This window comes from Carlito syrichta, unplaced genomic scaffold, assembly GCF_000164805.1.
Source record: "Carlito syrichta isolate Samal-C Ts95f unplaced genomic scaffold, Tarsius_syrichta-2.0.1 Scaffold130554, whole genome shotgun sequence".
Lineage (NCBI taxonomy): Eukaryota > Metazoa > Chordata > Mammalia > Primates > Tarsiidae > Carlito > Carlito syrichta.
The window spans coordinates 537,709-551,362 of NW_007074650.1; the positions used below are offsets into that span (position 1 = coordinate 537,709).

Genomic DNA, 13,654 nt, shown 5'->3' on the forward strand with positions numbered 1-13,654 from the left:
CCTCAGCCTTCAGAGTAGCCGGAATTACAGGCATGCGCTACCACGCCCGGCTGATTTTTTGATTTATTGTAGAGATGAGGTCTCGTCTGCCCAGACGGGTCTTGAACCCGCAGGCTCAGTCAATCCACTCGCCTCAGTCTCCCAAAGGTGTGGAATTATAAGCTGAGCCACCGAGCCCGGCTTATCCTATACTTTTTAATTGTAATTTTAGAGTATACTCTTTCCACTTATAAAAACTTTGATTCTAAAATAGCATCAGGCAGGTCCTTCAGAAGGTATCCCAGAAGGCGGTGGTATTACCAAAGGAGATGACAGCTCTGTGTTACTGCCCTTCCAGTGGGACAAGATTTAGAAATAAGCCGGGCTTGGTGGCTCAGCCTGTAATCCCGCGCCTTTGGGAGGCTGAGGTGAGTGGATTGCCTGAGCCCGCGGGTTCAAGACCCGCCTGGGCAACTTGGCGAGACCTCATCTCTACAATAAATCAAAAATTAGCCGGGCGTGGTAGTGCATGCCTGTAGTTTCAGCTTCTTGGAAGGTTGAGGCGGAAGGATCACCGGAGCCCAGCAGGTCGAGGCTGCAGTAGCCGGGAGCGGCCACTGCACTCCAGTCTGGGTGGCAGAGTGAGACTCCAACTCAAAAAAAAAAGAAAAAAATGATGTAGACATAGAAGACTGACATTGATGATCCTGACCCTGAGTAGGCCTAGGCTAATATGCTTGTGTCTTCATTTTATAAAAAAAAAAATTTAAATAGGAAAAAGCTTATAGAGTAAGTAGATAAAAATATTTTTGTGTAGCTGTACGTGTTAGTGTTCTAAGCTGTTATTTACAAAATAGTCAAAAAGTTTAAAAACAGCAGAAGTTTATAAAGTAAAAAAGTTACAGTAAGCTAAGGTTAATTTATTATTGAAGAAAGAAAAGCTTTAAAAATAAATTTAGTGTGGCCTCAGTGTCCGGTGTTTATGAAGCCTACAGTGGTATACACTGATGTCCCAGGGCTTCACATTCACTCACCACTCATATGATCCACTCTCACTGACTCGCCCAGAGCAACTTCCATTCTGCAAGCTCCATTTGTGATAAGTGCCCAATGCAGGTATGTCATTTTTTACCTCTTAAACCACTTATTTACTGTACCTTTTCTATGTTTAGATATGTTTAGACATATAAGTACTTACTGCTGTGGTACAATTGCTTACAGTGTTCAGCACAGTCCCATGCTGTACAGGCATGAGCCCAGAAGCAGCAGGCTATGCCCTAGAGCCTAGGTATGTAGCAAGATCTACCATCTAGGTTTGCATAAGTGCACTCTATGTTTGCACAATAATAAAACCACCTAACAGTACATTTCCCAGAATATATGTCCATTGTTAAGTAATACATGAATGTATATCAGTTTGTTCTACTGCATTAATATCTATTTTTAATTATTTTAAATATTCAACTACATATTTACTATATTGCATCCTCTAAAAGTTTCTAAAATATTTTAAGGGACATCACTAAGTTTCTCAATTTCCAATATGCAAAATTTTATAAACATTTACTGGATTGGATCTCCTGTAATAATACTGTTGAGTTTGGTTTGTTCCTTAGAAAGATATATGCAAATGAATCTGTAGAGTTAAACTTTTATATTTTAACAAGAGCTCCTGTCATACATAAAATCAAGAGTCAGCTACTTTTCTTCATGATGGTATAGCTTTCAGCAAGACTCTATGCAGAATTGGGTGGAGGCAAGATATCTACTGCCAAGACATACACTTAATGAGTCTTTCTAGTAAGAAAAAGAAAACTCTTTAAATAATATAAAAGTGAGAAAGCACCCCTCTATGTATGTGCACTTGCCACAAGGTTATGCATATACTTGTGTATGGATACCAGGATTTGCCTTCAATATGAATTGTAAGAATGAGCTTGGGACACAAACCTAACATGAAAAACTGTCTCTACAAATATGCTGAAGCGAATTTAATAGAGGACTATATGGTAGGTTTCTCCTTGAAAGGGAAAACAATGTCCTCTTTTGCTCTGTAAATTTTAGAATTCTGTAATTTTTAGAAGGAAGAAGATAGGTCCCAGCATTCTAAGTCTTTCAATATTACTTGTGATAAGCTTTAGTTCACTAACAAAGAGAATAACAATTACCTGTATCTGTAGAATAAACTCGGAAACTCTTATCCCAGAAGCCACAGACGAGAATGTAGCGGTTGTCTGAAGTGATGACAAAGCACTGGGAATGCACTTGAATACTCTGGTCTAACAGGTCAGTGATTTGCCTCCTGTGCATTCCTGTATTGCTGGCTGTGAGAATAGAGGGGGAGAAACCTCATTAAATCCACAGGGACAAAGTAATCCTACAGTCTGTCATATTGGGAGTTGGGGGGTAAAGAAAGAGAGGAGACATGTTCCAAGATAAAAATGCTTTGTCTTTAATTTTAAGTATAATAATATTTGAAAAACCAAACAGGAAAATATATCTGACTGCTGGAAGAATGTAGGTAGCTAAATTCAATGTCTCAGTTAAAAAGTTTTGCTTTGAGGAAAGAAATAATAACATAGTATAATTTAAACATAGTATACAATTCACAGAACATGCTCTCTAGCTCTTGGGAAGAACCAAACTAGATTACAATTTCCAGACTGTATCACAGTTAGGTTTGTGTTTCTGACAATCTCATTACATCTATTGTCATGAGAATGGTTCATGTTGTGACAATCTATTACCTTTAACATTTTGTCACCAGGAAGAGATATTAGGATTTAAATGTCATATATTTGAAATATTGTAGCATCTTGTACTACTTTGGCTTTAACAGGTCTTTAATTTGACTAGATGGGAACTCCCATTTCCTCTGTTTACAGCTGCACTTGCATGTAAGGAAAGGGTAGAATGACTATTAAAGATTCTTGTAATTGAAAAAGTCAAAGCACAGCAGACTGCCACTTTCTTACTCCTTATTTAAGCAATAAAACAAGACAGGCTGGCAGTGTGTTTTCCAAGTGCTACGGAGCACCTGAGATGGGGTTTGTCACAAGGCAAAAGGTCAGACATAGAGCAAGACCAAGCACATGGGCAACAATCATCTAGAAATACACTATCGAGGGTGCCATTAACAGAAAAAGAATTTTCACTGAGATGCCTTTTTGGCATTGAGGCCAACCACACAGAAAGCTTTGTTTCTAGTGATCAAAGGGTTACTTTACCATCATCTTTCCAGTACAAATAAGGGTACTTATACAAAATACATTTCTGCATCTGATTAAGTTCTTTTTACCACAATTTTTAATTTAAAAAACCATCTATACATGATTGATAAAAATTAAAATAGAAAAATATCTGTATTACATTCATTTTATGTGATAACTAAATTAATGTGAATAGTTTAACAGAAAGCTCAGAAAGTAAAACAGAAGAAAAAATGTGTTCCAAATACTCTCCAGTGCTGAGCTGGGAATCAGTGGGGACAGAGGACTGAAGTAGCCCCTGCCCTCATGGCATACACAACATAGCAAACATGTACATAAATGTGCAATAAGGCAAAATTCTGCTAATGTTTGTAGGCACAACTTTATCACTTAAGACTATTAGATAACTGCTTGATCATGTAGGCTTCATATGCTTTTGGAGGATTAATGGGCCAGCAAGCAATAGCAGTAGTAAAAAGGGCAGAATCCTAGTTGGGAATCATTTTTTACACAAAGGGAGGTTGCTGGCAAAAGAGAAAAGCCTTCATGGATATCACAGTGTATCACAGAGACACAGGATCCAACTGCAATGAAACCGTGTGATACAATTATTTATTTATTTTTTAAATTTTCATTTCCAAGAAACCTAGTGATTAAAAACAAGGAATGTGGTACTTTCTACACTGTTTACTAGAAAACTTCGTTCCACATGAGAACTGTAAAAATGTTTATGTTTAAATAGGATTTTTGTTTCTATGATATAAACTTTCACTGGTCACTTTTTTGAGAGGGGGGGAGTAATCTCTCGGGAAGACCCCAACAGTTCTGGGTATGTGTACAATTTTGAAGTGAGTGACCACAAAGTACCCATGGGTAAAGGCTGATGCTCCCTCAGCCTTCAGTCTGTTTTCAAGCAAGTGCTTACTTGTAATTTGACGCTGCCAAGTCTCCTATTCATCTGAGGTAGACTTATCTAGATAAGCAGTCTCCAAACTGGGGAATGTATACCCTTATGAGTATTAGACATCCCAAAAAGACAGACAGGTTCAGATGGTTTTAAGGAAATATATTTTGGGTTCCTCAACATTCATACATTCTCTCGTCTGAAATTGATTTACATGAGAACTCTACTATGAATTTTCCTTTCTTATCTCTCCCTTCTCATGGCCTTCTTTCACTATATAAAATAAAGGCATTATTTCCCTTCCATGCAGAATCTTAGTGTGGTGCTTTAAATCTCTTGGGAGCCAAATAAAGGGACAATTCAAAATACCAATATGATACTAAAAAGTGAATATCTAGGTATCAAATCAATCTGCAGTTCAGGTGGTTTCCAATTCATTGCTTTCAATAAAATGAAATGAGGATCTAATTGTGCTATCAATTGGCAGATCATTAAAAATAAGTTGTAATGATAGATTGTTAAAATGAAAATTTAACAATAGACCATAAAAATAATTCTTAATAATACATTGCTATATGAATTTTTCCACTAACTCAGAAAGAGTTCAAAGATTTTGAGTGGCATGGTTAAAACAAAACTCTTTCCTTTCCCATTTATTTTTTTATGTGAGTAACACTGCTTGGAGCTTCCATCTATAAACACAAACAAATAGGATAGATGTACTGACAAATTCTGTCTTACTTAGAAATAGGTAATGTCTACCCATGAATGAGCTCATTAAAAGGAAAGCCCCATCCATTTCAGTAAAGATGCATTTCCAATTAATATTCATTTTTTAATGTTTGATAAATGTTTATTAAATTTTGCAATACAATCATAATAAGGATACATTAATATTTGTAATAATCACAATATAAATTAATTTTTCTAATGCTGAACCTTGTAGTTTGGGGCATTTTAAAATTTAAATTTAGATACATATGTTAAATTTTCTATACATATTTTTATTGCTGAAAAGAATAATAAGGTAATCAATTTTTAAAAATTAAGATAAAATTATGTGGAGGAAGTAGAATGAAAATATAAATTCAAGGTGAAATAGAAATAATGTGAAATTTCCAACTGTGAAATGTTTTGTGCATTTTTATCGTGATTCCATTTAATACATTAAAACAGTTTTACACTGTGCCAGATATGATAACCTTTACAACTATTTATACTTGAGATGAAAACCTTTAGCTGTCACTTGAGAAGATACATGGTTTAAAACAATTATTTTAGGGGTAGAGGAGCAAACACTCTGATGACCAGTGACCTAGAGCAAGGATGGCAGAACGATGGCCCAAGGGCCAAATCCGTCCATGCCTGGTTTTGTATATAAAGTTTTACTGGAAAACAGCCATGTTCTTTTGTTTGTATTTTATCTATGGTGGCTTCTGTGCTATAGTGGGAGAGTTAAATAAGGTTGAGTATCCCTTATCTGAAATGCCTGGGACTAGAAGTGTTTTGGATTTTAGAGATTTTCAAATTTTGGAATATTTGCATATACTGAGATATCTTGAGGAAAGGACCCAAGGATAAATATTAAATTCATTTATGCTTCAAATTAACCTTACACATATAGCCTGAAAATACTTTTATATAATATTTTAAATAATTTTGTGCCTGCAACAAAGTTTTGACTGTATTTTGACTGTGACCCAGCACCTGAGGTTCCAATTTTTAAAAAGTTTCAAAATGTGAAGGATTTGGATTTCAGATTTTCAGATTAGGAATGCTTAACCTGCAAGATGACCTTCTGGACCACATAGCCTGAAGTATTTATTACTACATGGCCCTTTACTGAAAATGTTTACTCATGCTTGGTTTAAAGGATTACAACTAGATTTTAATACTACAGAATATTCATTGTCAAGTTGTAATGCAAACAATAAGTCTATAATTCAGAAATAATGCTCTGACTGACTTAGCAAATGGACTTTATTGTTTTCCAGACTTTTAAAACTACCCAAGTGAGCATTTTGTTTTTTTCTAATATATGGCAAATCACATCTACTCAAAACAAAACTAGATTTAGGCACCAGAGTAATATTTATCCTTCATATAGATAATTACATCTTAGATTTCTGCTTATACTTGGGGAAATGGAGCTTAAGGTTATTTTTGTTCATCTTGATAGTATCTGTGAATGGTAGCCATTTAGCTCTCTATTGAAACAATGGTTTTAAAGACAAAAAATGTAACTACACATAGGCAACAGCTTGGATTTTAAATAAATCTGCTCATTTGTGTGCTTTCTTTAAAAACTTTAAAATTCCAACAAATTTATTTGTGTCAGGCAGATATGGCAAAATTACAAAGTCAAATATCCATGCTGGTAGCATACCCCTACAGCTAGGCAATTAAGTTTTTACTCCAAAAGTTATTGAATATCATCTTCAAAATCAAGGCTTCACATTCTTACTGATGCCATATTTGAAATCTCCACCCATAAGAATGAAACATGCAAAACTAAAGAGTTCAACTAATCTACTCGAAAAGCAAAACAGCAATTAAATATTACAAGTCATGTGCTGCAGATGCTCATTTCATCCCAATGGCTCTTTTTCTGGTCTCCTCCCTATTTTTTTCTTTCCTGAACAAATTTAACCTCCGATGGCAATTTATTGGGCTGTAGGACCCTTGGAAAATGAATACAAATATCTTAACACTACCATTGGCTGGGCAATATATTTCAACTTTGAAACTGCTCCGCAATTGCACATTAATTCCCTCGACTGAACAGAGGGTCCAGGAAGAAAGGATTGATCTCCTTTAATGATGAAACCCTGGCACTACAGTTTTATTTTTCACAACACAGTACTGCTAAGAACCCCACTGTTATTATGAAAATTTTCCTAGCAAAGGAGCTCCATCACATTACCGGTGCACCAATTCATCATAACGTGCCTCGCTCCTGCTCATCAACAAGTCTGAGTGATGAAAAGATCCAATATTATCCTGACAGTACTTCATGCGCATTCTCAATCACACATTATTACAGCATCCATATTAATTTTCAGTGACACGCGTCCTAGGCCTGTTCAAATTAGGCAAACCAACGAGGGGGAGTTGATGAAATACCAGCATAGCCACAGCTCATTGCATTCCAATTTGCATGCAAATGGTTTATCAGGAAAATTCCATTCCCAGCAACCAGCAAGTGAAAAACAACTGTAATCTACACTTCAGGGCCACCATACAGAGCTTAATGAATCGCAAAGAGAGAAGGAAGTGACAGACCTATGAGAGGATCGATTTCCACTGGCAGCTGGTATGGCTGGTCTTGTACAGCACCTTGATGAGCTGGAATTCACAAAAGATTTTAAAAAATGGCATTATTTTTTATATAATAAACTACATAAAAATGCATAAGCCAAACCTTATGTAGAATTGTTTCCAACCTCCAATTCTCTCATGCAGTTCTGAAAAATTTAAAGAACAAAAATCCAGGTGCTTTTACGGCTAGCTTATTAAACATTTATTTTAGATGAGTGCTGCTCTGAACATGTGCCATCCGCCAGTGGCTCCAGTCCTAGGCCATAAGCTATAGCAGATGCTTGACTGGCAACCTCTGATGCTGCAACAAAACAAAATTAAGTGGTAAAGTGCACTGAAAACAAAATGTGACAACCATCTGCTGACTGTAGCAAATACTGTTTTTTTGTTACTTCTTAAAAAGGCAGTTTTGAATGCTGCAGCACAAAGGATTCACAAAAATGTCAATTTATGATGAAGAAAGGGAAAGCTCTAAGTCAGGGAACATTTAATGTTTCATCCATCACTTAAAATCAATCAATTGAAAGTTTGAATAAAAATAAAGAAAGCTATCCATAGATAAACGTTTTAGTTAAATACATTTGGCTGAAATATTTTCTTAAAGACTGGATTGGAGGTTTTAAAAAGTTTTATTAAATATTTAATATTTCCATGGTTTCAATTTAAAAATACTCTGAGAAGCAAATGAGTAACAGAAATCAATCTATACTAAGAATAGTTTGGTAAAGTCTCAAAATGGTTTTACAGATTCAGGAACACTTATTTTGTAATTGAAAAGAACAGGCTGCCTCCCTGTGAAAGGTAGGAGGACTCTAGGTAGCAAAATGTATACTAGGAATCAGGGGCTACCACTGGCTAGCTATGCAACCTGAGGTAAGTTATAAACACCAAAATGAAGTGTCTGGAATAAATGATCTTTTCAGCTTCATAGTTCTAGTTGTTAAAAAGTGTGGGTCCCACTGGGCTCGGTGCTCAGCCTGTAATCCCGCGCCTTTGGGAGGCTGAGGTGAGTGGATTGCCTGAGCCCGTGGGTTTGAGACCCACCTGGGCAACTTGGCGAGACCTCATCTCTACAATAAATCAAAAATTAGCCAGGCGTAGTAGCATGTGCCTGTAGTTCCAGCTACTCGGAAGGCTGAGGCGGAAGGATCGCCAGAGCCCAGCAGGTCGAGGTTGCGGTAGCTGGGAGCGGCCACTGCACTCCAGTCTGGGTGACAGAGTGAGACTCCAACTCAAAAAAAAAAAAAGTCTGGGTCCTTTTCTAAACTCTTCCCCAAATGACTCAGTCATTCACACTGGTCAGTTTCTACCTTTTATAGACTCACAAGCATTTATATTACTGTTTGGTTAACATTAGAGCTTTGCTTAATGTCATCTGATTTTAGGACGACTATCTTTGAGGGGCTGAAAATAAAAATGGGGTACATTTCAATGAGTTCATTATATTATTTTAAAATATTTTATGTCATAATTTCCCCAGTCAGTAAATACCAACATTTTAAGGTGGTTTGGAAGATCATTAATATTGATAAAATACCTAAGTACAACATTAGCGCTAAAAATTATAGTTGAGTTCATGCATAAGAAACCAAAGTAGCTGAAGAAAGGGAGCCACAATGACTCAATTTACTTATTTTTATTTTTACTGAAGGTATTTGTCTTTGCTGATTACTGGTTCTGCTGTTAAAGGAATCACAGGATGCTTACAGGAGATGATCAGGGAAAATGCATCATAGCCTCTGGTCTACCCAACAGTGCCATTTATTTCCAGTAATACCAGTGTCAACAAATACTAATATCTTCAGAATTTTTCCCTACTTCTCTGAGAATCTGGGATCTAGAAACGTTAACACCAAACTGTGAGTGAAAGAGGTTTAAGGTTTGGTCATGCCTCAAATCCCAGTTTAGCTACTGACTGCCTGTATGACCTTGGACAAGTTATGTAATCTCTTTGTTTCAGTTTCCTGATCTATAAAATAGGTTAGTTGTATTAGGATGTGCCACATGAAATTCCCAATACCTGATTGTTTTGACCTATAAAAAAAGGCAATTTCTTATAGTTTAAACTAAATATAGAACTTACATCCTAAGGATGTTGAAGGGATTGAGTTAATACATATAAAATAATTAAAACAGTTCCTAGAAACTAGAAAATGCTCCATAACTTTAGCTGCTGTTATTTTAATTTTTTGGCGGTCCTTTGAAAGAGAAGGGAGGGTAAAGATTATTTCTTTTCTAAATCAGGACCTGATTAGAGCTACCTGTCTAATGAATGAGTTATGGAAATCATAGAGGCTCAGCAAAGAAACAGAACCTAAATTAAAAAAAAAAATACTGTAACATGAATTTGATATTTACTAAAGAAGAACTGTTAGAGATTGTTCATGTTTGTTTTAAATCAAGGCATACTGACAGGTAAAGGTAGCATGAGTATAGGAAGAAAGAACAGATTTATGTAAACATACCTAAAATCTGGCATAGATTCAACAGAATGGAGGCCTCACATTCTTAGGTGTAGGTATAGCTCAAATTAAAGATCATGTTCTAGAATGATAACTGCCTGTGGTATATTCCCATATGTTATCATTCTTTGTGTTTATCTGGTAAAGAGTTGCTGTGTCATAAGGGGGACTCCAAAACAACCAGAATTTATCTATTAAAAATTGTGCATTTATTCTTACATGTTTAAACTTCAGTCAGTTACCTTCAATGCACTCTCCATTTGATGCAATAAACCCATCAAGATGCCTTTTTCACTGCTCAAGACAGTTTTAGAACTTGTCAATTTTGGTGCCTTTTAGTGCTTCTGCTGTGTTTTGTTTCACCTCTTCCACATAACCAAAATGTTTTCTTTGAGGACTTTTTTCACCCAGGGAAACAAAAATAAAGTCATCTGGGGCAAAATCGGGTGAAGAGGAAGGGTGAGGCACAGGGGTCATGCCGTTTTTGGTCAAAAACTGCTGAACACTCAGCATGGTGTGAGCAGGTGCACTTTTAAATCACCCATCATGAAATGGGCAAATGTGTTGGATCTCCAAAAAAAAAATTCACTGAAGCCGAATGCAGCTTCTCACAACAATGCCAGCTGGTTACACTGATGCTGATGGGTTCCTAGAACACTTACCTAGTGGGGGAAGCCTGTATTGTAAGGGACCAGCTCTCCAAAAAATAATTCCATTTTTCTGAGTCCTCCATAAAGACAGTATGCAAGTAAAGGGTGGGGACAGATACCACTAATGACACAGGTGCAGACACAGTGAGGGTTCACTGAGGGGAATTACAAGAAAAGAATCTGCAAAATGATGCAGTCCTCTAAGTTCTTCTCTTGTAGAAAGGTGAGCCTGTGCTGGGAACAGTAGGATGCACCATAAATGCTACTTCAGCAGAGGGACAACACCCTTAGATCCCCTTATATATTTACAGAAAAACTGGAAGAGAAGAAAATACCTGACCATGTAAAAAGGGAAGCAAGCGCTTTGGTCAGGAACATGGGCTTGCTGAAGAGGGGAAAGTCAGAAGCTTGGTCATCAGTACTCGGGAAGTGTGCCTGACAACTTGACATCAGCTGGAGACACTGCAGCCCTGTGGTTGAGTCAGCTCAGTTCCTGCAGAGCTGGCTCCTCCCAGGTGAAAGTAAAGATAGGGCCAGAGAGCAGGGCTTTCCAGCAGTTGAAAGGTGTGTGCCTCACATGTGCTGTCGCTGTGTTTAAACTGAAGTTCTCAGGGCTGCTACAGATAGCCACCCAGGGTAAGCATCATTTGTGGAGATCCTGATGTCACCACACACTGGTGCATTTGCAAGGCCCTAAGGGTAACTGCACAGACAATTGGTAAATCTTCCAGTGTATTTGAAAGAACATTCAATCAGCATGCTTTTCTTCTAAGAAGAGTATTATTTAGAGGAAACAAAAATCACATTTCTTAAATAAATGACAATATTTAGTCTCAAAATATAAGTATGCCATTTGCATACACATTTACCTCCACAAGAGAAATTCGCTTAAAGAAAAAGGAATACAAGGATATAATAACGAAGGCATTAGATGCCCTGTCTCAGTTTTCACTGTTTCCACCTTTTCTAAAACCTATTCTCCAATCAAACAGTGGCATTTCTTTTCACTATTCCATTTCCAACGGTCAGAAAAATGGCTATATTTAATCAATTCTGATACCAATTACAGTTCTTTATCATAGGTACTCTAATTGAGCTTAGTCAATGTACCAAGTTTTGGTTTGAATGTCAATTTTGTTTCACTCTGAAAGCTCTTGTATTCTAATTTGGCATGGCATCCTTATCTGAGAATTTTTATTTTTGCAAGCATTTCAGGTATTCTAATGAGCAGTCTTTATGTACATTTTACAGGTTTAATGACAAGTTAATGAACTGCTCAAATTCATCTTTTAAAATTTCCTATTAAAACAATGGCTTGGGAAAAATGCCTACAATCTTCAGACCTTTAAAAGTTTTCCTTCTTCTTAAAAAAAATTGTCCAACTAATGGCTAAAAAGAACAGTGCTAAATCCAGGTCCCAACATTTCTGCTCTAATGAGAGACAAGAAATCACAATGAGGTGCTCATAAAATCTGAATCAGAAAACTTGGTTTCAAACACTGCCATTGCCTGTGCATCTGTGAGACTCATGAGTCAAGTTCCCTGAGGCTCAGTGCCCACACTGGTAAAACACAAACTGGAGTAGACAAACGCTAATATCCCTCCAGACTTGGATGGCTTATTATTTAACGGTTACTATTTCAGTTGAGCATGACTATTCAGCATTTCATGGAAGAATACTCATGTGGATGCAGTATTTTGGCTGTGTAATTTAAGTGTTCTTTTCTCTATCATTCACAACAAATACTAACATGCCATGCAAAAAAAGTCACAGTTTCTGGCACATAGTAGACAACTGAAAGTGTTCATTGAGTAAATGAATGAGCTTTTAAAAAGGAGAACATCTGATATATACTATTTATGGACAGATGTAGAGTATCACTATATAAAAATATTATATTTAAAATAATATCTGTCTCAAAGGATAAAAATAAACCACCAGATGCTAAAGAATTAACATTTACACTATATGTCTCAGTTGGGATTTCTAAAAGTCTCTCAAACTATTCAACATTTTGATTCAGACTAATGCTTGAGAATTAAAAGTTTAGGTGATGTGATATATTTAAGTGGATATTATACAGTGTTCAGCAGTTACTCTGTCTTATGGGGATATTTATTTACTTACCAGGAAGGTTGTGCCACTTGTTCACGGCAAATAATCTGTTAGCAGTGACTGTTATCACAGCAGGAGTTGCCAAACCAGGCTGGGTGTTGGCTGCCACATGAGTGACAGGGGAGTTGGAGGGAAACTTGAGGACCATGATAACATCCTGCTGGGCTTGGTCTGTGAACATCAATGGACTCTGCAGGAGGAGATACTGTTGAGTGGGCATGACAAGTCCCAAATATACAAGAAGGAAAAGACAAAGAAAGACAAGAGAGAGGGCGCAGGAAAAGAAGAGGAAGACCATGTTAACACAACTTGCAAGAGAAAGTGCAATGAGCAGAAAGCCTTGTAGAAGTAGCAATTAGCAATCTGCTTGTATATGTACCTGTGTATGTACCTGACCCTGAATTGTACCTCACAACTTTAAAATTAAAAAAAAAAATTTGCTTGTGTTTCACATACATCATTAGTTAACATTTTTGGTGACTGAAGTAGAATACATAAGCAGAAACACTTGAAAAATCTATAAATATTATTAGCTCCCCTTCCCTCCTCACCATGAAAAACTAAAAGAATGATTTTATTTAGTTTCTAGTTAGGCAAACTATTGGGGACTGCATCAAACCATTCCAGTTGTTATTATGTGTCACATATGATATTTTAGTACTTAAAAAAAATTAAGAATAGACAATAGGCATAAAAGCAAGCCAAGGTAATTTCAAAAGTTGTGTTTTGTTAGCATAAGGACTTTGACAACTAATTAAAGAGACAAAACCAATATATTTGGCCGGGAGTGGTGGCTCAAGCCTGTAATCCCAGCACTTTGGGAGGCTGAGGCAAGAGGACTACCTGAGCCCATGGGTTCGAGATCAGCCTGGGTGACATGGTGAGACCTCGTCTCTACAATAAATAAAAAAATTAGCCGGTTGTGGTATCACGTGCCAGTAGTTCTGGTTACTTAGAAGGCTGAGACGGAAGGATCACTGGAGCCCAGCAGGTCGACGCTGGGGTGGCTGTTAGTG

At 36.9% G+C, this 13,654-nt stretch overlaps 1 protein-coding gene across 2 annotated transcripts in view; it reads right to left on the reverse strand.

Moving 5' to 3' along the window:
* Positions 1–13,654, reverse strand: part of LRBA (LPS responsive beige-like anchor protein) — a 216,927-nt gene that overhangs the window by 37,079 nt on the left and 166,194 nt on the right. The window contains exons 8-10 of one of the 2 annotated variants that reach the window (XM_021708074.1): positions 12,651–12,843; positions 7,375–7,437; positions 2,148–2,303 (exon numbers count right to left, since the gene is read on the reverse strand). In XM_021708074.1, the coding sequence (XP_021563749.1) occupies positions 2,148–2,303; positions 7,375–7,437; positions 12,651–12,843 (412 nt within the window). The remainder of the gene's footprint in view (positions 1–2,147; positions 2,304–7,374; positions 7,438–12,650; positions 12,844–13,654) is intronic. The other variant, XM_021708075.1, reaches the window with a different exon arrangement.